The following is a 23918-nucleotide window of genomic DNA, read 5'->3' on the forward strand; positions in this document are numbered from 1 at the left end:
TCTGCGACTCTGGGCAATAGCTTGCTTAATCTCCACAACGGCCCCTCGCGGTGGGATGCCTGGCTTTCACCTTGTGGATACCCTGCCGGGGTTATCTCACAGGGGAATACCAGGACGGGTTCCCTAAGCAAGCGCTTAGATACCGAGTCGGGGATTTGCGCTATATAAATACATGTACATTTACATTTACATTTACATATTGTTATTATAAGATACGCGTCTTTTAGATCCAGTCGAGTCATCCAATCCCATGTCTGAAGTACGTCTCTCAACATGTTCATACCCTCCATCTTGAAATGATGGTACTCTACCCAAGCGCTCACATTTTTTAAGTTTATCACAGGCCTTATACCTTTCCCTTTCTTTTCCACTAAGAAAATATTGCTTACAAAACCCACACACTTTTCCAATTCTTCCACAATTGCTCCTTTCATTATCAACTCTCTTACTTCTTTCTCTACCAACTCTGACAGAGTCAAATCGGATTTTATCATTGGATATTAATGATCTTGCTTTGGTTCTTCTTTGAAATCTATATGATAGCCCAAAACCGTCTGCAGAATCCATGGGTCCCTTGTTATCAAACTCCAATTCTGATAAACTTGGGCACGTCTGCCGCCCAACTTTACATGGGTCACAAAACGGTCTTGTCTTACCTGATCTTCTCGATCTCCTATTCCCTCGTGAATTCCCTCTTTCTTTCTGAGGATAGAAATTTCCGGGTTGGTATCCAGTTAAACTAAGTAAAATTGTTTAAAACTTTCAAAATTCAATTTAGTTTTTATATATGCTCTAGAAAGAAATACTAGTCAAATCATACTAAACATTTCTTAAATGTATTAGACAACTATAAACATGCATCTAACACAATAATAATAATAATATTCACACATTCAAGAATTATCATTCAAAATTAAGTGAGCGAAGACATGCAAGACTTATCTCTAGGTCAGCAGCAAAAAGAAAGAAGAGTTATGGAGGTTCTGGCTCTTTGTTATGTTCTAAAGAACTTTGTTGTGTTCTATGTTCTTGGAAATGCTGCTGTGGGGTGGAGCAATAAAGAGGATTGCATAATCTTAGCCTCCAGTTTTGCCATAAAATCCTGACATCCACCTCAACCCCACCTTCCCTCTTTTAGAAGAGTTCACCACACTTACCTCAGATGAAGTTTCAACTGCCTTGGCGAAGATCAAATCGGGTTCTCCAGTAGACCCGCACAAGAAGTAATCCCTGTTAGATGGAAAGCAGCAAGGGTCAAGCCCATTCTGAAAAAACCTTCTGCTGACCCCAAAGTACCTTGCAATTAACGCCCAATTTCCTGGCTTCCTTATTTTGAAAAGGTACTTGAGTCCTTGGTCAAAAAGCAGCTTACCACCCACCCGGAGAGTCTTTGATTGTTGGATCCTTCACTGGCCCAGGACAATGGGCAGTCAGCCATGCTTGCCCTGTTGGATCTGTCGGCTACTTTCGACATCATCTCCCATAGCATTTTAGAACAACGGCTCTGGGAGATGGCTGTCAAGGGTGTGGCCCTGGATTGGCTTAGAAACAATCTAACTGAAAGAACCACCACCTTACAAATGGGCACCCTGGTCTCCTGCAGTCGGACAGTAAAATTGGGAGTCCCTCAGGGCTCCATCTTAAGTTCCATGCTCTTTAATCTTTGTGACACCACTGGCCAAAGTGATCAGGTCCTACGGTTTTGATGTGGTGTCATACGCCAATGACATACAATTATTGATTACGCTAGGCCCTGATCCCACCGACCCAAGATCCGTTTAAAAAACTGCATGACCCACATCGATAACTGGATGCGTACCAACCATCTCCAGCTGAATGGTAGTAAAACAGAGGTCATTCTCTTTGGAAGGGCACACGAGTTCTGGTCGAATGACTGGTGGCCTCAGAACCTGGGTCCTGTCCATCTCCAAAACCCCTGGTGCGGAACCTTGGAGTAATGATTGACAATCAGTTGTCAATGAAAAGCCATATAAATCATATATTCAGCACCTGTTATGGAATAATGCGCAATCCACGCAAAATCTTTTAATAGATCCCTAATTAATCTAGCAAACCACTTGTCAAGGGACTAAACATAAGTCATATCGGCTATGAAAATGCCCTGTTGGCCTCCATCAACGAGGAGCTCTACTCTAGGTTTCAAGTCTTGCAAAACACTGCTGCCAGACTCGTATTAAACATCCCATCGAGGTCTCCATCAGCGCCCAGTCTGAAAACTCTCCACTGGCTTCCCGTTAGGAAGCAAATCCGCTTCAAGGTCCTCTGTCTGGTGCACAAGAACATATACAGAAATGGGCCAAGCTACTTCGCCAAAAAATTCAGCTGGTATCAGACGAACAGGACGCTTAGGTCAAATACCAAATTTCTCCTTACCCCTCGTAGAATCTGCACCCCCCAGGAATGGCGGTAGATCTTTCTCTTTCCTTGCACCTGCTTTCTGGAATAAACTTCCATCAGAGCTCCTCTCTATGACAGATCACAAACTATTCCGCAAGGAATTTAAAACCTGGCTATTTGATCATCTATAACGTGCTTTCATCTGACCTTCAACTCCAGAGGAGTTGGACGCTAGCACCATGAGACCTCTGGGTGATGTGTGCGCTCAATACATTTCTCTGACTTGACTTGACTGAAGTTGGGCTAGCCTGGCGTTGGTGGTTTCCCACTGTGGCGCCAAAGCTCCAGAGTTTGATGACACTCATCGCACCTGCTCACACCTATGACTTAATAGTGTCATTGAGCATGTAAAGTAGTATTGTGTCTGCAGGAAATGAGACTGTGCCTCAATGCGAGCAGAGGGTGTGAGGATTGTGGTGCATTATATGGTGTGGTCATATGGCCTTATTTTGTAATACATTTGCAAAACTGTCTTTGGTCTTGTCAGGCTTGTTTGCAAAAACCTTTAGCTCAACCCTGAGTAGCTGTGACTTTGAGCAGCAAGGCATAAACAAAGGAACTAGTGTAAAGCATTTAGGAACACAAAATAAAAATAAAAAAGTCACCCAACACGAAAGAAATCTGACACAAAGTTTAAAATATATTATATTGTTACGAATTTGTAGACACCAAGAGGAGCTAAATCGTCCGGAGGATTCAGAAGGCATAGATTTGTAAGTAAAACAAAAACCTCAGCCTATTAATCCAAAGCTCTGTAAAGTTTAGAAACTTGAAAAGTTTGGCATTTGTGTGCTTGGCTCCTCTGACACACGTAGGCTGACCAGGTCCAGAGGTCCACCAAGCAGTATTTAGACATTAACCTGGTCACCAAAGCAGTCTCAAGTCTTATTCCACACTTTATATCAAACCCCCCATAGACTATAATGGAGTGATCCTGATGCTGGGGATGCAGGATGCTGAGGATGCTGTGGGTGCTGTGCAGTCAACTGTGGTGTCCTTGCGGGTATTCCACTGTCCACGGAGGAGGTGGGGTGACTTTAGCCATAGTCTGGGGTCCCTCAAAGACTTCTTTTAGCCAGTAGAAGCCGAGCTGATGCTGTGCTACCTGTTTCAGTACAGAGTGGGTCCAGCGGTATCCTATGGTGGAGGATTGTGTCCCTCGGGGGTGACTAATCTGGACTCGGACATTCCCAGATCCAGCTGACTCCGGTGCAACTTTTGGCTGTTGAGTGGTGGTCTCTCAACTGCCCTGTGGTGGTTGGCAACAATTCCAGGAATGTGACTATACCAGCTTGCAGAATAGGGCTTCTTCAGTTTTGATGGCCCTGGTGCTGGCTCCATGGGGTCAATCGACTGGCCCTTGTAGCAACTTTTTTAGGAGCATCGTCGTCTTGAGCTGGGAGCTACAGGCCCAGTCCTCTCTTCTCTAACCCATGGTGCGCAGGTACAGTCTTGCAGCCGGTGCAGCCTCTCTTGCAAGGTCCAGGGTTAGCAGGGCAGACCTCCTTCGGTCCTTTCTCCAGTTCCATCATGATCTGAGGTTCAGGGTGCCAGGAATATCACATTTATGGTTCGAAAGTGCCCTGGGATGATACGGTCAGCAGCCAATGGGCTACCAGGATGACTCCCATCCTGTGATGACCTCCGGCTATGTGTGGCATCAAGCAATCCCATGGTGCACTATTCTCTCCACTTCCAAGATGTCTGAATCCTTCCTTGGATGTTAGAAGCTTTGTACCCCACCCTAGAGGGCTACAAGCCCACGGAAAAAAATATTTAGGCACTCACCGCCAGTCTGTCTTCCTTAACAAAGGGGCAACCCCTCAGGATCACCATTTGTCCACTAAAGCCTGCTTGGCCTTTGAAGCTTGCCCTTTGGGCCAGCACCCTGAGTGGCTTCCTGCAAGGGGGAGGTTACACCTCTCTGTAGTAGGCTACCATTGTTCCTTAGCCTAGGAGACGTTCACAGTACTCCCCAGGAGGGTAGAAAGCTGTCTGGTGGTCAGCAACTGTGTGAGGCACCTGGACAGACTGGGCTACAGAGAGACAACTTTCTAAAAGTTATTTTTCGCCATAAAAGTGACATTAAATTCAACTTGGGCATCAAGTCTGGTTTAATGCCATGATGAATTTGATACCTTGAAGTACCCATTTTTGTAATCCCATCTAGTAGTTAGCCGGGCTTAGTGGTCATCCGGTAGCTCTGTGTTAGCCAATGGGGCTACTTCCTTTTCTACAGCAGAAATGGCAATTTAGAAGTTTTGCTGTTCGGACATATCAAAAGTGTATGTCCTACTTATTAATACACAGTTCCCTGCCTTCGGGCTCTCTAGGCCTTCCTTAGGGAAGACTTGCATATATTGTTAAGGGAAGTGGGGGCTTTACCATTGGTTTAAACGGCAGAGTCGAGCTAGCAGTTTAAAACTGCTCTTCTAGGCTTCAGTGGCAAGCTGGGAGCCATTTTTTTTGGGCCCACACAAGGTGGCACAATCAGTGCTGCTGCCCTGGGGGTAACGCTCTGTCTTACCTGCCCTGGGTATCCTTGATACCATATCCTGGGACTTATATGTAAGTCAGCTTATGCCAATTGGCAGTAGCCAATTCAGCATACACTTTGTAAGGGGTTAGAACACTGGCACTGAGGTATGGTGAGCAGGCCTCTGTGCACTCGGAGTTGATAAACTAGCAGCATCAGTCCAAAACCTTGGGGTAATCATGTACAAAGAGGCATTTCCTTACAGAGCAATCTGTTGCTCCTTGCACTTTCCTTTGCAGGCCAGAAGACAAATGAACTGACCCACAGTTCAATCTTTGGAGTAATCACTAGTGATCTGCACCTATGCCTTGCCTATCTATCCCTTTGCCCGTATCTTTGCGACTCCCAGCTAAACAGGCCTGCTGTCTCTCCATGAGGGCTTTTTCCCTCTATCACCCTAACCCACTTCCTCTCCATCTTTATGCCTTTTTTTATCACACTTCAGAAAAGAATTGTCTCAACCACCTGCACCAACCAGTCTTCCATATCATGGCGTACTATCACCAGGAATAGAGAATAGAGACCTTGAGGAAAACTCTGATTTTTAGGACACTATATTTATTTTGCTTCTTTATGCAGAACCCTGGCACAATATAGGAAAGTGCTTTACAGTGTGGCTTAGTATTGAAGGTTTCATCATGCGAGAGTAAGAATGGGGAGGACGAGGCCCCCACAGTGATATCTGCATTTCGTTAGACGGTTGTACACCACCCTACAGGATCTAACTGCACCGCCTTTGGAGTGTATATAGTATTTAGTAATGCATGTGTAACTTACTTTCTTTTACTTAAAACACTAGCACTGGCTGGACAATACTTTGAGTCTTTTTGTTGGCTTTTGAGTTCTGAGCTCTAGTCTCCCACTCCACTTCCCTGTGAAAGCTTTGACTTCTCGCCCTTGATACTTGAGAGTGAAATGCGGAATAGGTTAGACTTGGCCCACTTTGCAGAGCTGTTGGAGGATGGACGTCAGTGGCCAACAACCTCAATCACCACCCATTAGCCTTTCAGTCCTGTATCCCCCACCTCAGATGGGGTCTCACATTGCCACACTACTGATCTGCCACACTACTGATCTGCAGGCATAAGGATATATGTGGATCGTGCCCATTGCAACCCCCTGATTTATTCACTATCGGCAGTGTAGGAATATGCCTACAGGCAGGGAGTCTGATACGGGACGCACTTTGCTTAAGCCCTAAAAGAATCTCTTCTGCTTACTTTACTTAGTTTAGAGAAAACTCACCCGCATCCAGCCCAGAAGCGAGGGAGGCAGAAAGGAGGAGCATCAAATGGTTTGGGGTCAGAGCCAGCTTGGCCATGGACCAAATTGACACCCATGGAGCAAGAGTGACAAAGAGAATAGTGGAGCAATCTGAACATGTAAAGGGGCTGGAAGGATTGGTTAGACTTGGGAAATAAAGCAGATCAGTTTAAAGGGACCAGCTTTGTCTTTCAAGAGTAAAAATCCAAAAAGGGTGTGAGGGGCCGATTATTAGTTCACTTAAATGGATCCTGGATTTTTTCTTTCTTTCTTAGTGGGACCAATCCCCATTGGCAAAATGCATTCTCCTTCTTGAAGGGAAGCAGCTGTTCTTTTGAAGGGCTCTAGAACAAAACTAGTGAGCTATCCGTTATAAGCATTATTTAATGCTGGAGGCAAATTTGATAAAAGTTCCAGCGGCAGCTTCTCCGCTAAGTTGGAGGAGTGCCGCCCCACTGCTCTTTGAGCTGTGGAAAAAGGAGGAAAAAAAATTATCATTTTATATTTCCGTTGGGCAGATTTACGGGGCAGGCGGGGCTGTGCTGTCATCACAGCCAGCAGGGAAGGAGTGGTTCGGGCACTTAAGTGCGCATGACGGTTTGGTCGGCCAACAGTCATGCGCAGTTTGCATGTTTACCATCCAGGCTGTATGACAGCCTGGCTTGAGAACATGCACAGGCTCAGAGTCCCCAAATGATCGCTGAACCATGGTGCTCCGACTAATCACGACACTACTGTCATGGTGACAGCAGCTTTGTGGTTGGCAATGGGGAGCCTGTGTGTGCTTCCCGCATGAACTGAAGAGGAAGGAGCTGGACGGAGACGGTGGCTGGCAGCCAGGTAAGAAATGTTATTTATTTTTCTACCACCTATCTTCCCTCCCGCCCCTGCCTCACCAGTATTCCTTGGTGGCAGCCGCCACTGAAAAAGGTTGTGTGTTCATTTGCGATTGTGGAGTGAAAAGCGCTTAGTCTGCTTTAAAAAGAAGCACGCTTGGCCTCCAGACCACTTTTTTACGAATCTCTTCTCATAGCAATTTTTTGGAGGGTCAAACTCTTTGAGTAAGACTTCAGCAATATTAAGATATGAAAACCTTGAGACAAGTTATACGTTTGCAACGTTAAAAGGCTTAATAAACATTAAGAATTTAAGGTCTTAATAAAAGGCAATGTTTACTGCCAATGGTGTAACTTCTGTTGGAGTTCTATGTCAAAAAAGTGTTAAAATGATCATTTCTTTTACTTTTTTTTGTAGAATTTTTATTTTGTCAATCCTTCCTTTGGTTGAAGCTTCTGATTTTGAAAGCAATATCGTCGGCTTAGCAAGACTATACAGGGTCGTAGCTTTCCTGTCGCTTTCACTACTTCTTATTTGGTGGCTTTTTTGTCAATTTTATGTCTGTCCCTCCCCTGGAGCATAGCTTCATTCCCATTTCATCGATTGGCTGGCTTTTATGCTTCCTCTGCTCGCTTTTTAGTGAACTATTTGTTTATGTATAAGCACTCCATGACAATTTGTGTGATTCCAGGTGTGTGTCTTGCGTTTTTATGTCCATCCTCTCCCACTGCACTCTGCTCTCTCTGGTCCATGTGCATATAATGCTCGTGTTGCTCTCTCGTTGCTCTTTCACCCTCATGTTGTTCAACCCCCCCTTTGTTGCTTAATTTCCCATCTCATGGCGTTTCGGCCCCACCCACTCCCTTCCCGTGATTTTATTATGTTTTTTTAAGTGTTTTTGCTCTACGGTTTAAAAGAGCGCTTTCACGCTTCATTTTTATTCTTTTTTTTTATTTACCGACCCTTCTCAGATCAGTGAGGTAAAAAAAAAGCCTGTGTTGAATGTATGCATACACGAACAAAATGACATGGTGGCCATGTCATTGTACCGTAGCTGTGTAGCACAGCAGCCTTATTGCTGTACCTAATGACTAGAAGACATTTTGCAAGCTGAAAGGTCTTATAGGCGAGACCTATTTGTATTGCCAATTCTTGTTTTGTGTGCTACTATCAATCTTTGAAACTGGAAGTAACATAAATGAACAACTGGGAGTTTTCTGTCTTGTGTGTTAGGTGCCAAGAAGCCTTATCACCAGGCACAAAACTCTTATCTTGTAAAGTTAAAGACTGGTAACGAAATGGAAACATATAGTACGGGAAAAAGATATTTATTTATTTTAAAGGTTTTATATAGTGCTGGCTAGTCCCGGAGGTATCAGAGCGCTTTACATGAGCATCAGATCGTAGTTGCAGGTTACATCGTTACAAAGGTTTCACAGTTATTAGAGCTTGGCAACATAAGTACTTGTAAGGTCAAGATAAACAATAAGCACAAATACGAAAGGGGAAAAGCAAGCAAGCAAGGGGAAAGATTCAGGGGAGGGAAAAAGAGCTGGGGAAGTAGATAGGTAATGAAGGCGGAAAGAGTGAAGGACATCGCAAGGAAAGAGGAGGGGGAAGGGCGACGTGGACACACCGGTAGACGAGTCAAAGCAACGTCCAAAGTCCAGTAAGCTGTGATTTCAGGGGAAGTGGTATCACCTCCCTATCTCTGTTGCAGGAGGCTCCCTTTACGCAGTGGACTCTCTCAGAGGGGTCTCTGAGACTCTAGGCCTACATACTGGATCCTTCCCCAAAAAGGGGAGAGGGAGTGCTTTGGCAAGGGGTGCCATACCATACCTCAGCTGTGTGTGGCTCCCTTGGCGCAGTGGACTCTCTCAGCGGGTACGCTGAGACTCCAGAGTATAAATATTGGGTCTTTCCTCAACACGGGGAGATGGAGTGCTTAGTCAAAGGGCACAAAGGACAGGGGGCTAGGCAGACTAGCAGGTAAGGTGAGAGATTCAGGTGAGAGGGGATAGGAGCTAGGGAGGTAGACAAAGAGAGAAAGAGTACTAAATGGGAACAAATTTAATTATTGAGTTATTATATAGCACTGGCTAGACCCGATGGAATCAGAGCGCTTTACATGAGGTACAATAATGTTGCAAATTACATCAGTTAAAAGTTATATAAGTATCAACAAAAGCATTTAAAGAACATAGGGGAACAAGGTGAATGGAGCAGGAAGGGTAAGAGGATCGGGTAAAGGGGTAGGAGGAAGACAGGACATAGAGACAAGGGGAAAATAGTTACAAAAGATACCAGAAAAAACTTTTTAGGATCATAGAAGAAAAGGAAAATGGGGTGAGGCAAAAGGGGTAGTCCAAGATCCGGCTGGGTAGGTGACGGCCGAGGGGGAATCCTTGGTCCATCTCTTCTTCAGCTATCAGGTAGGTCCACCGGGCATCGGTCGAATGGCTAGGTCTCAACAGAAAAACATTAAAGGGGAAGAGGGCGAGAAGAAGGGAGCATAGAGGAGGAAGGGGGTGGGGTGAAAGGGTAGGAGGGAGAAACGACAGAGAGACGAAGGAAAGTCTGCCCAAAATCCGGCTGGGTAGGTGACAGCCGAGGGGGAATCCACAACTCCTCTCCTCATCAGCTAACAGGTAGCTCAATCGGACAAATAGCAGGGCCTCTACGGTTGAGGAAAGGTTCAGAGTACATGTCCAGGAGGGAGAGCAGGTAGATCAAAGTCAGGTAAGGGATGTGGTTAAGCTCAGGACGCTGACAAGTTCTACTGTCCGGGAGCATTAGAGCATCGTGGAGAGACCGACTGAGGCTGACAACTTGAGGTCAGGCAGGGGGGTTGAGACATTGGTGTTACGTTCAGTCGGTCCCCAAAATTCCCAAAGCATAGCGGGTGTAATCTATGCCATGAAGCGGCAGGAGGACAGGGCCAGTGTCCACATGTCTTCAGAGGGGGTGAGTGGCCGGTTTGGCGTGGAGTCTTCAGAGTCATTCTGCAATAATCAGGGAGCCCTCCAGTTCTGCAGCCCTATCGAGCATACAAGCTCCTCGCGTACATAATTACATCAAAGAACAGGCACAGTAGCACATAAGGCAAGAACTATATTCTGCACCAACCTCATAAGCCTAAATCTAGTAGACCACAACTCCTAAACATTACTTGCATTAGGAAATAAACTTAAACTTAGTAACATAACCTGCAGTACGGAATAAATCAAACCTAGACCACAGTAGAAAACATAATACAGTAGGTAAAATCTAGTAAGCATAAAAGCACATCTATAAGCATAAATCAAGGTGCATAAATCACACTACAAACATTACATTTCCTAGCGCCTATAAAAAGTACACTAGGGCCTTGCGCCTTACAAACCTAATAGTCCCCTGGGCCAACTGGCCATCTATAAGGGGCTCAACTGCCCTCTGTCCAAATAGTCAGGGCGCGCTGCCAATGCAGCGACGGTCACAGGGGGCGCACTTGGCGCAAACCTAAATGTGGCAGCTGCCCACTACTAGCTGGACAGCTGGGAATCTTCAATGAAGGGCCTAAACGTTGTAGCTGGCACTAAGTGCTGCACAGCTGTGCAGGCCAAGGTAGGGATGGGCAAAAGAGTGCGTCTCACTCCTGAAGTAAAAACTCATGTCCCCTGAAATAAAGAAGAACCTAACCGGTGCACCTGCCCACTACTTGCTGGGCAGCTGTGAAAGTGAAAATGCAGCATAGGCTCTCATTGGCCCTCAGGACAAATGTGTCTCTCTTTGGTGGAGCCACTCGGGGCTCAATGAATAATTATTGAAACACTGGAGCCATCTGGCTCTAGCACTAATGTTGCCAAACGTTGGAGCCACCTGGGCTCTGTAGAACAAATTATGCCCCCAAGAACGTGGAGTGCACTAGCACTTTTTAAAATGAAGTTTTCCCGAGGCTGGGGCAATTACGGGAGAAAATCATGGGCCCCTCTGGGCCAACCATAAGATAATAGTGCCATCATTGGAGCCACTTGGGCTCGAAAAGCGATTGTATCCCACGTTGGAGCCTCCGGGGGCTCTGTCACCACCTACGCTCCCATGCACAATGAAAGCATGGCCTCCTCGGGCGGGCCCGCTCGGAATCTGTCCCTTGATCGGAACCACCCCGTACCATTGAGCCCTCACTCACCGTCTCTGGGGGCAGTTTCTCCTTCCCCGGTCTCTTCACCTGCAGTGGCGCTTGCAGGGCTCTCTCTCCTCACGAGAGCCCCTCCTTACCCGAAGGTGTCAGAGCGCTTTACAATAGGAACAGTAATGATACATGAGGAGAACATTACAAGTGAACAAATTACAAAAGCAAACGTAAAGTTACATGAGGCAAAAGTGACAATTGTGATCAAACAAATACAAGAGGTAGCAAACGGTGCATTACAAGAGGAAAAAGTGACACGTGTGCAGGTCACAAAGGTCTACTAAGTACAAATAGAGGTGTAATACTGCAATATGTGGCAGACACAAGAACAAACGTTACATAGGCAAGGGTGGCACTTGTGCAAGTATCTAAAGCAAACAAAATGAAAGAGGTAGCAAACAGTGTGTTACAAGAGAAAAGTGGCATGTGCATGTTACAAAAGAGTACCAAACACAGGTAGAAGGGTAGTACTGCAATAACTGGCAGAACACACTGGGAAGGCACTTCCATAGTCATGGCGAAAAAGATTCTCTATAATGGAGGATCTTCCTTCAGATAATAGAGAGGGCGTGAATTACATTTGGAAGTGTCTTTGAAGGAGAGCTTTGAGGTGAGAAGTCGTTCCTACAAAGGTTTCTTTTTTTATTTCACCAAGGCGGCTCCATAGGCCGGGGGCAGTGAACGGCTCCACCTGAGGCATCAGCTGACCGCTCGGTGCCAGTGCAGGTGGGACGGTGTCCTCTCAGGGACATAAAGAAGCCCACCAATGACATTGTCCGCGCGGGGCCACAATTAGTGAGATGCAACAACTGCCTCGCGCCACACGCTGAGATGTATGTGAGTGCAAAGCTCCTCGGTCGACTCCTCTGCGCAGGCGCAGTGAGGCTGAGTGTCTGTCCAAGGCACTTCACAATCTCACTCCATGCAGGCTCCTAGCTCTGCCATAGATAGTAGTGTGTTCGCTCCGCACATGCAATTTCCACTTTAATTGCTGCTCTTTGCCAACCGGGAGCAAGTTCGACTTTGTGCAAAATGAGAAATTTCAAATAAATATAATGAATTACTTGAGGAGATTGTTTTGGTCCCAAAAGCATTCAACTGCAACATCCCTTAAACAAAATGATTTATCCAGCCAATTATGTTCTTCATAAGACTGCATTGAGTTTCCTGGTGATGGCGTATGCGGCTAGCACCGCCAGTTCAACCTGAGTGATCGTACCATTTACACTGTGCAAGTTGCAAAAGCACGGGGTATTTTTGCCCCAGTAGGACATGGTAGTGTAAACCAGCAAAGGCGAATCCAGTAGATCGTATCTTTGAGACAAGATGTCTTTGCCAATGGGTTTTAGCCATTCTGTACACCATCTCCGATGATGTACAGCAAGGGTAAAGAAAAAAAAGCCTATGGCACAGCACTCCCCTAAACGGATCGGTAAATAAAAAGAAAAGAAGTGGTCAAAAAGCAAGTTTATGCAAAGCAGGTGGGGGTGTTGAAGAAGCAACAAGGGGCTTGGGGAAGCAATACGGAGGGCAATTGGCACGGAGGCAATACGGAAGGCGTGAGTGGTGGGAGTGAGAGAGAAAGCAACATATGGCAGGGGGTTAGAGAGAGCAACATATGGCAGGGGGTTAGAAAGAGAGAGAGAGAGCAACATTTGGCAGGGGGTTAGAGAGAGAGCAACATGGCAGGGAGTTACAGAGAGAGCAACATGGCTGGGGGTGAGAGAGAGCAACATAGAATTGGGGTGGAGAACCATACATGTGAGCGAGAGAAACAGGCCCACGGAAATATCTAGTGAATTATCCTAGGAAGATAGCTGAAAAACACATGCAGTCTCATGGAGTTCTTTAACAAAAAGAAGAAAAGTACTACTTGCAGAGAAATAGGTTGAAAGGTACAAGTAATGAGGCTATGCTATTAGGAAGGGGAAAATACAAAAAATATCGGACGAAAGGCGACATAGGGCAACAACAAAAAACAAAAAAAGAAAATGAGTGACAATAAAGCCAACCTGTTATGAACAATGGGCGGACCTAAGTCTTCTGTAAACTGAATATAGGTATTTTTACTTGTGTGGTCTGGCAGGAAAGACCTTAAATTAGAATTTTTTTGCATCTATTATTATTTTATTTGCTTTAATATTTACCAGGAAACGAACTCCATGCTTTTGCGTAAAATGGGGAGTCAGCACATTCTCTGCTAAGCTTACGAGAGTCACTAGTGCCAAAGAAGGCGCAAAAACGTCACATTTCTGTACTAGAGCTGGCGTCTGAGTGACTCCTTGTTCTTTTGATGATGGTCCCGCCACCTCGGCTTATGTCCTTTGCACGATCTACAACTCTTTGTGTTGTTAATATTCACAATAATAATTAACAAGCACTGGCGTTGCCAATAGGTCTCGCAGTAGGAAAGTTGGAGCTATTACAATTGCAAATAACAATGCCTTTTTTTTTGTTTTCATTTTAAAAACATAAAGGGCTTTGACATTTACAAAACCAATAGCTCCAACTTTCCTACTGCGAGACCTATTGGCAACGCCAGTGCTTGTTAGAAAGAGTAGGCTGAAAACGGTGGGAGGTATCATTTTATGTTTTTCAAAGCAGGGTTAGCAGCTTTTTTATTAATAGGCATGTAATTGGCTTTAAAAATTTCATTTCATGTATGTTCTTACTGCCTCTTCTGTAATTCTCGGCTAAGGAGCACTGTGCGCTGGTTTGAAGTAAAATTGTAGTCCTTCTTCTATTTTTGGGAAATGTCCCGTTTTTTTACTTTAACATTCTGGTCACCCTAAACATGTACCATGTTACACATCATGTTTGAAAACTATTCATTCCCTCAATAACGCTTCTTCACTGTATCAAAAATCCTTGCCTGTGTGACCTATGTAGCCCAGTATTCCAAGTGCCAGTGCTTCCATGAGCTACCTAAGGACACATCCACGCATGGCGAGTGCGCAGATAAGGGCATCAGCGACTGTGCTGCATATTCTAGGGAGAACACAAAAACATGCAATGGATTATGACATTGCAAAGCTTCCACCCCTGAGCTGAAAACCTTCTTAGTCCATGGGTTTCCAGCTCAGCAGCTTTACCAGGGTGTGAACTCTACACCAGGTTCCCATTGGAAGCATGCTTATACTGTGGGACGCTTGCACACTCTCTTCCTGTGCTCTTGCAGTGGGCCTTTGTGCCCCATTTCCTCTAATTAGGCCAGCGGGCATAATTGGGTACTTTTCTGCAATTTCGAGTCACAAAAGTAACACGAAATTACAGAAACGACTCTGCTTTATTAACATGTTGCCCAGATCTAGTTATCAAAATGGGTCAATTTATTAACATATCCGTATTATAGAAACTTCATTGTTTTTTTATTTCGTGTGAGTCACACAAAGAGCCGCAGAAAAAGCACTAAAAAGTCATCCCTTTTAAGTGCACTTAAAATGCTGTAAAGTTACTCATGGAACTGAAAACGTGGATATATGATGGGGTGACAGCACTGTGCGGCGCTGTTGGGTGCCCAAAATGCCAAGCACCAAAAGGTGGTCCCTTGCTATCCGTGAAACAGCAGGTCTGGTGTGCAACACTCGGTCAATGAGACATCTCGACCTCCGTGAGCAGGTTGGGTGTTTGCTTTGAAGTAGAAATGAGCCGCGATCCCGGGGATAAAACAAAGCCCCTTAGTTAGTTATGCATGATGGTGCTCAGCGTAGAAATGACGGTCCTCTCTACCATTTTAAGCAGGGTCGGTGCCGGGGATTTCGGTGATGGCGCCCTTTGTAATTCAGAATAAATGTGGCGTCTACAAGTAGGCGCGAAAATGGCGGGTTTGACGGTATTCTGACATTGGCTGTTTCTGAAAAAGTTTCGTAAGCAGGCGTTTTGGCGCCCACTTTAACCTTCTGCATATCTACCCTGTCCGACGACGGTCATTATCACACTGTCCCACAATGTTCATGTCCCTGCAGATATGGGTGGGGCGGGGCGGGGTGACGGAGAGGGGGCTTGTACATACTCAACTAGGATTTGTACGCTTAAAACTGGGCAGATGATCGGAAATAGAACATGGCGCCAAAAAAGGGAACGAGAAAAAAAAGCTTTTTAGTGTGTATTTCCTGCAGTCTTGGCTCTAAACTCTCCGACTCAGAACAGCCAGGGCGTGGACCCTGGCAACCCTACACCTAACCGCTTACATCTCATGCAAATATGCTGTCACTTTTTTACATTTTTTTTTATTTAATGCGATTTTATATAGCGCAAACTTTACCCGAAGGTGTCAGAGCGCTTTACATGAGAACCAGTTGCAAAACATAAGGATTTAGGATTATATGCGTTCCATAAAAGACACACACACACAAAAAATAGTCACCACTGCATCTGATACCGAGAGAGGACGGGAGAAGGGAAAGTGAGTTGATCAATGGGAAATTCATCCTATTGTACCCGCAGCTGTAACCCTAGAAATGCTGCCACTCGGACACAGAGGCGTGATGGCTCGGAGTAATGTGTCTGGCTTCTCGATGGCGCAGCACTTTTAAACTCTGCCATAACAAGTAAAACAAGAAAAAACGTGGGAGTGCGAGAGATAGCGAGGACAACCAGAGAGAGGTCGTGGGAGGCGATGGAGAAACTGAAAGTGAATGAGCGAGAGAAGCGCAGAATCACCGAGAAAATAGAAAGTGGTAGAGGGCAGACCGCCAGCCAGTCAGCTCGGATGCCTCTTCAGAAGGTAGCTTGGGAGTTCTGCGTGCGAATTTCAAGGGATTTCCCCTTCATAAGCAAAGAAAATGGAAGTAAACCAGACGGCAAGGCTGTGTTTGTGGGGAGAGAGAGGGGAGGTGCTGGTGTGGGAGGAGTGCTGATAGGGCAAGGCTGTGTTTGCGAAGCAAATAAAATGGAAGTAAACCAGACGGCAAGGCTGTGTTTGCGGGGAGAGAGAGGGGAGGTGCTGGTGTGGGAGGGGGGAGGTGCTGGTGTGGGAGGAGTGCTGATAGGGCAAGGCTGTGTTTGCGAAGCAAATAAAATGGAAGTAAACCAGATGGCAAGGCTGTGTTTGCGGGGAGAGAGAGGGGAGGTGCTGGTGTGGGAGGGGGGAGGTGCTGGTGTGGGAGGAGTGCTGCTAGGGCAAGGCTGTGATTGCGGGGAGAGAGAGGGGAGGTGCTGGTGTGGGAGGTGCTGGTGTGGGAAGAGTGCTGCTAGGGGAGGAGAAGCCCTGGCCGTGAATGCGCGTGCATGTTTACGTGAACTGCAAGAAAACCGCGGGGCTGAAAGCCCTTGGTTTGAAGAGCATTTTGCCGACTTGAATTCTCCCCATTTCCCATTCCTGCGGAATGGTAAAGGCGAGACCTAAAAATCAAATAAAAGAAATGGGGGCATTTACATGGAGCTGCATTTTATCCTGGCGATCAGATACTCTTACAATATTGTTTCTTGTGTGGAATCATATTTTATTATTTTATGCAGTATAATTATGTATATGAACCTACCTGGCACCAGAGCACTTCTCGGTTTACAATGGAGTAACATTAAAGAGGAAACTAAGGTAAAACACGTAGGGTTGAGATGAAAGTTAGATCACTAGGTAGGCGAAGCATTGTATAAAGAGTAATAGATGTTTATTATCATGATAGATATTGAAAAGGTGGAAGTGAAATGTTTTAAATAATTCCACTTGCACCTTATCCATGCACAGTATTAGTGGAATGATTCCATATTTCACTTCTTCGATGCCAACTGTCTGGGTTTGCTAAAGGAGGTTGTATTCTGAAATGTAAATTCCATTCATAACGATATAACCAAATAATACATTCAGTACAACTAATGTGTAAAATCACAAATTTTATATTTGCATAATTCTTACTGTTTATTTTAGCCACGTTTTACAAAGTACATATTAAGGATAATTTTATTGTTCACCCATTACTTCAAGTGGGCACACAGATATACACATTGTTAACCTCTTATCTGCTCTTTCTTTTTTTTATTTTTACTTGTACTGGCCCTGCTCCCCACTGTCTACAGCTCGACTGCATCGCCTGCTCCCTCCGGCCTGGTTCTGTTGTCTCACCATTAGCATTTTGGCTTGACACCCGACTACACAGGCCTGCCCTCTCTATCTCCATGACTTTTGTGTTTCTCCTTCACCCTCACCCACTTTATGCCTTTTACATCACACTTAGCAGCAAACCATACCTCAGTCACCTGCACTGCCCGCTCCTTCATAGTGTGTGGGACCACTCATGGGGTCTGTGTCCACCATCCTCCTATCACCAGAAATAGTGACCGTGGATGTTACAGTCTTAAGGAAAACTCTGATTTTTAGGACACTATTTATATTGCTTCTTTCCGTAGCACGCCAAGACCCTGGGCGCGGGGTAGGAGAGTGCTTTACGATGTTGCGTTGTTTTATTCTTATTAACAGTTTCATTCATTGGTTTTTGAGCTCCTGTTTTTTTTGCCACAAATGGTTTCGACAAGAGAGATGCTCTGCTTGCCGGCAACTCAATGGCTGAATCAAATTAATTCCATTAATCCTTGAAACCTGTCATTCTTTTTAATTAACTTCATGTCAATGTCCATAATAAATGTTAAGACCTGAATGGTACACACTACTGTGGATATGAGAATTTTTGGAGTCAGCACCATAATGATGCCCTTATTACGAGCTAAGTTGTTATTTATCACTCCTGATATATGACGAAACTACAGGGTATGTTATTTATCGAGTGTGATCTATTACACCAAGTTACGAGTTCATGGGGAATAACGTATATTTTGGTGTTTAGTTTTTTGTGTTCAAAATATTTTATTGAGTTTTCATATTAAGCAATAAACAGACTATACAGAAAAGATATTATTGAGCAAAAATACCTAATCACAATATAGAGATAAAAGAACATCAATTGAATTATAGTAGGTATAAACATTACAAATATTCATTTATAAAATAAAAAGGGGGAGGGAAGGAAAACAGCTATAATAATATTGCATTAACTATAAAATAGAGATACTATATTGAGGATATTAGTCTACCATAATAATAAAATAAAAAAGCTAGATATAACTATATAATTAAGAAGATAAATAAATATCAACAGGTTTCCAAAAAGAACGATGAGTTAGAATTATGATTAATACCAGACCAGGATAACTGAGCTCCTCTTCTTGTGAAAATAACCCATGACCACCAAGCATGAACTGATAACAGTGAAATATCTTTCCAACAGAATGTAATGGATTGCAGGAGGAATACTGCTGCAGCCCCTCGATTGACCTACCTATTGTTTACTGTTTTAAAGCACCAAAACACGCATGATACAGTAAATACCATATTTTTCCTTCTGTTGAATTTTGTCAGGTTTGTCTGCTACAATAGAGCGAAGGTGGAGTTATTCAATATATCTGATAAATATTAGATGCGTTAAATACCTTGGAGCTCGAAGTTCCGACCAATGCGTAAACAGGAGTTTGCACTTGGTTTGGAGTATGACGAGGAACATCCGGGCAACTAGAGCCAAATTTCGGGGGGGGAAGGGGGGGGGGGGGGAAGGGGGGGGGGTCTGAAAAATATTTCGGGGGGAGGTGGGGGGGGCTAATTGTTCGAACCATAGACAGAGTGGCTGTAAGATGGGGTGAAAATAAAACAAAAGCCTCATTTACAAGTTAATGGTCTTTTAACCGTATCGATGCCGCGGCTTTTCCCGCTGTGTGCGACATTTTTGAAATTACTGCGTTACATGACGAGCTCAGCTCGTCATCAGCACACGGCTGGTAAGCCTGATGACGAGCTGAGCTCATCATCAGCATCGAAGTGGTTAAAGACCTGATAAGTACTCGGGTGCGACTGCAATTAGATTGTCGCCAGCCCCCAAAGCTGTCTCTGCCCGGGCTAACTCACACGACAGAGGGGGGGGGGGGCTGAAGCCCGTGAGCCCAATGGGTGTTGCGCGCCTGACGAGGAACTTGTGATCAGTCCCTGAGTCGTTACAGGCTTTGGTTCTTATTTAGAATACTCATTTAAAAAAAGGAAGAACTTTGTCATTCACAAATCAGTTCTGATCATTTCTTTTCCCTCTTCTGCAGTTGGTAAATAGATCAAAGTGGCTGTGTTTCACGTTAGAAAATGTGTATTCCACCATGCAACAATATAGTGACTCATTTATGACTCAACATCACTAAAGTGTACAGCAAATAATGTGATAGGACTCGGTACAAGTGAAAGAGCGTGTGGATTTAACATGTACTAAATTTGATATACTCATTATTATATTTAAGGCTTCTTGATTTGTGCATATATTTTAATTTTACGGCTAAAACTCCAACAAAAGAAACTTCAAGTGTACCCCTGATGAAGGACCCTTTACAGAAATACGTTGAGCTGACTGGAGTACATGATTAACAGTGGAAAATTAAGATATTGTTTGATAAACAGAAATCCACATATGTATTGATACACTGGATACAAGTTCAACTGGACGCTTATATGAAGTTACTAAAAAAAAGAGATGTTTTAAAGAATTAATGGAATTGATTTGATTCAGCAATTAAACTGTATTCAAGCAGTGCCTCTGTGGTGTTGCTTCAAACTTCACCTGTTATTTTGGCCACTCATTTTGGCCTGTAATTTGAGACTGTCACACAAACTTATTACACTAGTTTTTAAACTATTTTCTTAGATCATTTCTACTGGGTCTCTGTAAGGCATGGTATGGTCTAGGTTAACCGACTGGTTTAACTCTTATGACTAGACCCTGGCTGCCTCGAGTTGTCATTATCCATTTTTGAACTGTGGTAGCTCGCGCTCATCTTGATTGTAACTCTCTATCCTTGCTTTTTCCTATCTGTTTGTTGTCCCTTGGTCTAAAGCATCATACAGATCCATCCACAAAAGGAAAACTTAAAGGCAGGGGTGAAAATAAGATGTGTGTTCATACTTCACTTCCCATAAGAAATGTTGCTTCCATTTACCGCCCAAACAGCTGAAACAGATTTACACCAACCTTGACATGAACGTAGAACTTTACTCCAATCGCGATCCATTGTAGCCTATCAGACAGGTCAACCTTTTTGGCCTATTGTGAGCTTAATCAGAACATATACGGACTTAGGAACCGCTCATTGCTTGCCATTGGTTGCCTTTTGGTATTCTCACTTCATTGCTTCTTATTTTGTGGCTTTCCCGTTCCAGCGTGTTTGTCCCTCACCTGCAGCATAGCACCTTTAACATCATCTTGACAGGCTGACTTGTTTTCTTCCACTGCTCACTTTTGCAGATCTTTTTTTATTTTTTTGGGTAAGGACAGCATCAGAGTGCAAGTGTGTTCCAGCTTTCTCCCTCTTTTGCTTCTTCCCGCGCCCCCTATGTGCTCTTTTATGCTCTTACATGCTTTCATTCCCATGTGCTGCCCCACACTGTCCCCTGTGCTGCATGTTTGTGTCTCCCCAGTGTTGCTCTCTCTTTTCCACAGCATCATCTTAAATTTATCTCCCGCCCCCACCCATTGCCCGCTCCTCTGTTCGTTGCCACCCCACACCTGGGATTCTTTTTTAAACTCAGCAAATTTCTGCCAGTCCTCCACAAAAGCAGGTTGGTATTTTCCCTTTTGATCTAAGTGGCGCCTGCCATCTAAGATCGGCGAATGAAAAGTAAAACAAAATGATATCCACGTCATTCTGTAGGCATGTACATGTAGGGCGGTGTATGCACTGATATTGAGGTTACACAGTTGTGGTCACAAGTGAAGAGTGAATGACATGTACTTCGAGTCTTGTAGCTTAATCCAAATAAAGATAATACATATTTCAGGCTCCCGACTTGAACATTTGCATTTTTTTGTTTCTGGTGCACGTTGAGTTCCAAAGTATATTTTTCATTCCTGCCCAGAAGAGTGAGGTACATGATCCAATGTTTCTTTATACCCCAGTGATTTGTAAATATTTTTTAATTGCCTGGTACTTTACGAATGATCCCAACTCTCTCTCCTTGTCTTTACCATGTAGGTCAATCGAGGGGCTGCAGCAGGATTCCTCCTGCAAGCCGTCACCTCAGCCCTGGGAGCAGCTGGCTTTCTTCTCGTTCCTCTAGGGCTGAACCTTGAGAGTCTTATCGAGACTGGTGCTTGGGTGTCATCTGTCATCGGCCTTCCGCTCCTTGCCTTCGGATTCCACTGGTTGTCTGGTGACCATTCCACTGCCAATCTCTTCCTTGGATGCGGGTTATTGCTGGCCACATTCTTCGATTACTTCACCCCAGAGAGCCGGCACATGGTGGGCCATTCCATGACTCTGGCGGTCTCCGTTGGGATTCTGATCATATCCGTTCTTGTTGGGAACCTCTATGGGGTTTTGGGCAGTGTTGCGATAAGCGTGGCTGGATTTATCTCTGCGATGGAGATAGATTGGTTGCTCTTACTACGGAAAGAGGATACTTTGAACTACATCCTGCTGGTAGGAATGCTGGCATTTCAGAAATCCTTAAGGACGCTCAACCTTGACCTGCTTTAGGTGTATAACCATTGACATTGTCCTGAATCAAGGATAAATGGATCCTTTGTTGATTTCCAGACCATTGATGTCTTGGTTGATCAATGGTCTTCATAATCATGTCTCAACTCAGCAGTGATCATGGACCTGTGCAGCGCTTGTAAATAGAAGTATTTCAGTGTAAAGCTTATCAGTATTCCCGTGAGAATGGCTAATGTCTGGAAGGATCGAGCAGGGATGATATATGTTTTATAAATAGGCATCTTGAACAGTAATTGACCTCCGCAGCGTCCTCTATGAGCTAACTCTTTGTTTGCCTCTATCAGTATTTATATCTTGGTCATGTGCTCTGAAGAAAGAGGCAGAGCAGAAGAGTTTAAAAGTGATGTGTTGTACATTGCTTAGCTTTGCTTAGCTTCTCTTCCCTGTCAGCCTTCTAGATTGTTTGTACATTCTCCCTGTGATGCTCCTGTTTGTTCCATCTGGTGGCAGTTAGAGCTTGGCCAGATGGGGTACAGTCCTGCTTACTTCTGTGCTGCAATAAATACCTTACCTGCCAACCTTCAGCGTGTCTGCTCTTCAATCCTGCTTACTACATTTGGCGACTTGGTGATGGGATGTGTCTGGCCATCCTTTGGACTTCAAGAAGTGCAGCGGTGTCGAAGTTAACAGAAGAAGCAGCATATTGTCCCCAAAGAATCCACCGTGAGAGGCGTTTTACTCCCTGCCGCTTTATGCATCGAGCGGTATCCAGATGAAACGATCTCAATTGAATTTTTGACCTTTTCCACCCTTTACTACGTTCCTGTCGATTTGGGAGAGTGATGTCAGTTACTGGTCGTTTCATGCCTGGTGAGTTTGTCTTGTCTCCTTAGTAACGGAGAACGCCGCCTGTTTCCTTAGTAACGAAGGACGCTGCAAGGATCTCACGTCACTTACAGAATCCTTTCTGTTGCCTAGCTACCTCAAATGGATTTCTGGTGCATATTAATGCGTCCTGAAGCGTCATAGACGTGAGGTCGAATACGTGACCTGGAAGACGTCTGACGCTGACAGCCATTTTGTGGGAAGTCAAAAGTCTTTCAGTCAGCTGATACTGCTGAGCGTGAAAGAAGCGTCTCAATGAAGACTCACTCTCAAACCAAGTAAGCGCACGTTAGGATTAACGCAGATTTCAGGTTATTAACCTTTCTTCAAATAAGCGCGCATTATTATTAACGCTGATTGTGTGTCATTTACCTTTCATCTGAATTTACAAAGGTAAGACTTAGAGCTTCACTAAAAGTAAAACTTAGCGCTTTACTATTTTCATTTAGCGCTCATCATTGACTTGCCTCTTCTACCTACCAGTTCCAATCTATATATATATTAAGTGGTTCAAGACTGTGCAAACAATTTTTATTTCTGCTGTGAGTACTTATGTGAAAAACAGTCATGGCACAGTCAGTCAACGTTGCTCTTCCCCCGCAATTCATGAGTGAACCTGGTAATCCTTCCACTGCCTGGGAGGATTGGATTATAATGTTCAATAATTATATAGAGGCCTTAGATGGAGAAGACTTTTCACCAAAAAGGAAAAAAGCGCTTCTGATGACGACGTTAGGAAAAGAGGGACAGCGTTTATTCAAATTTCTACCGCAAGTTTTGTCTTCTGGCTCACAGCCTTTAGATGAGTTCAAGGAGGCTGTCGCAAAACTTGAGATTAGGTTTGGAAAAGAAGACAATTTAGTTTTACAAAGATACAAGTTTTACAAAAACAAACAACTTGAAGATGAGACTATAGACGATTTTGTTGCCCGTCTACGTGAACTATCTGTCAAGTGTAACTTTGGACAGATGACGGATGAACTCATTAGGGATCAACTGATTGTACAAGCGAATAATCGCAAAATTCAGGAACGATTATGGGCTGCTAAAAACCCTACTCTCAAAGTAGCGATTGAGTTGGCTAAGGTGGTTGAAGAGAGTGCAACTACAGAAGAGTGGTTTAGATTCTAAAGTTGCTGAAGTGTCACAGAAGTCTTTCAATAGTGACAACAGCGATGATGAAGCGGCTGCTGTTGCTATTGTAAGGAAAAAGGGTTATATTTTGCAGAAGAAGAATGTCTCTCAACAGTCCTTTAGCAGGCCTCAATCTCAGCCCTTTAACAAGTCACAGTCAAGGATGTGTTCCAGGTGTGGTAGTTATTCGCATGCGTCTGAAGCAAAATTTTG

General features: G+C 44.4%; 1 protein-coding gene across 2 annotated transcripts in view; it reads left to right on the plus strand.

Moving 5' to 3' along the window:
* The window catches only part of LOC147724892 (transmembrane protein 276-like), a 95239-nt gene that overhangs the window by 67514 nt on the left and 3807 nt on the right, over positions 1–23918 (plus strand). The window contains exon 3 of one of the 2 annotated variants that reach the window (XR_015309940.1): positions 21222–22091. Coding sequence is in view for 1 of the 2 variants with exons in the window: in XM_086966416.1 (XP_086822542.1) it covers positions 21222–21725 (504 nt within the window). In the remaining variant the exon portion in view is untranslated. Of the gene's footprint in view, positions 1–21221; positions 22264–23918 lie in introns of those variants that run through there. The other variant, XM_086966416.1, reaches the window with a different exon arrangement.

The sequence above is a fragment of the Lissotriton vulgaris genome, chromosome 4_1 (genome assembly GCF_964263255.1).
Source record: "Lissotriton vulgaris chromosome 4_1, aLisVul1.2, whole genome shotgun sequence".
Taxonomy (NCBI): domain Eukaryota; kingdom Metazoa; phylum Chordata; class Amphibia; order Caudata; family Salamandridae; genus Lissotriton; species Lissotriton vulgaris.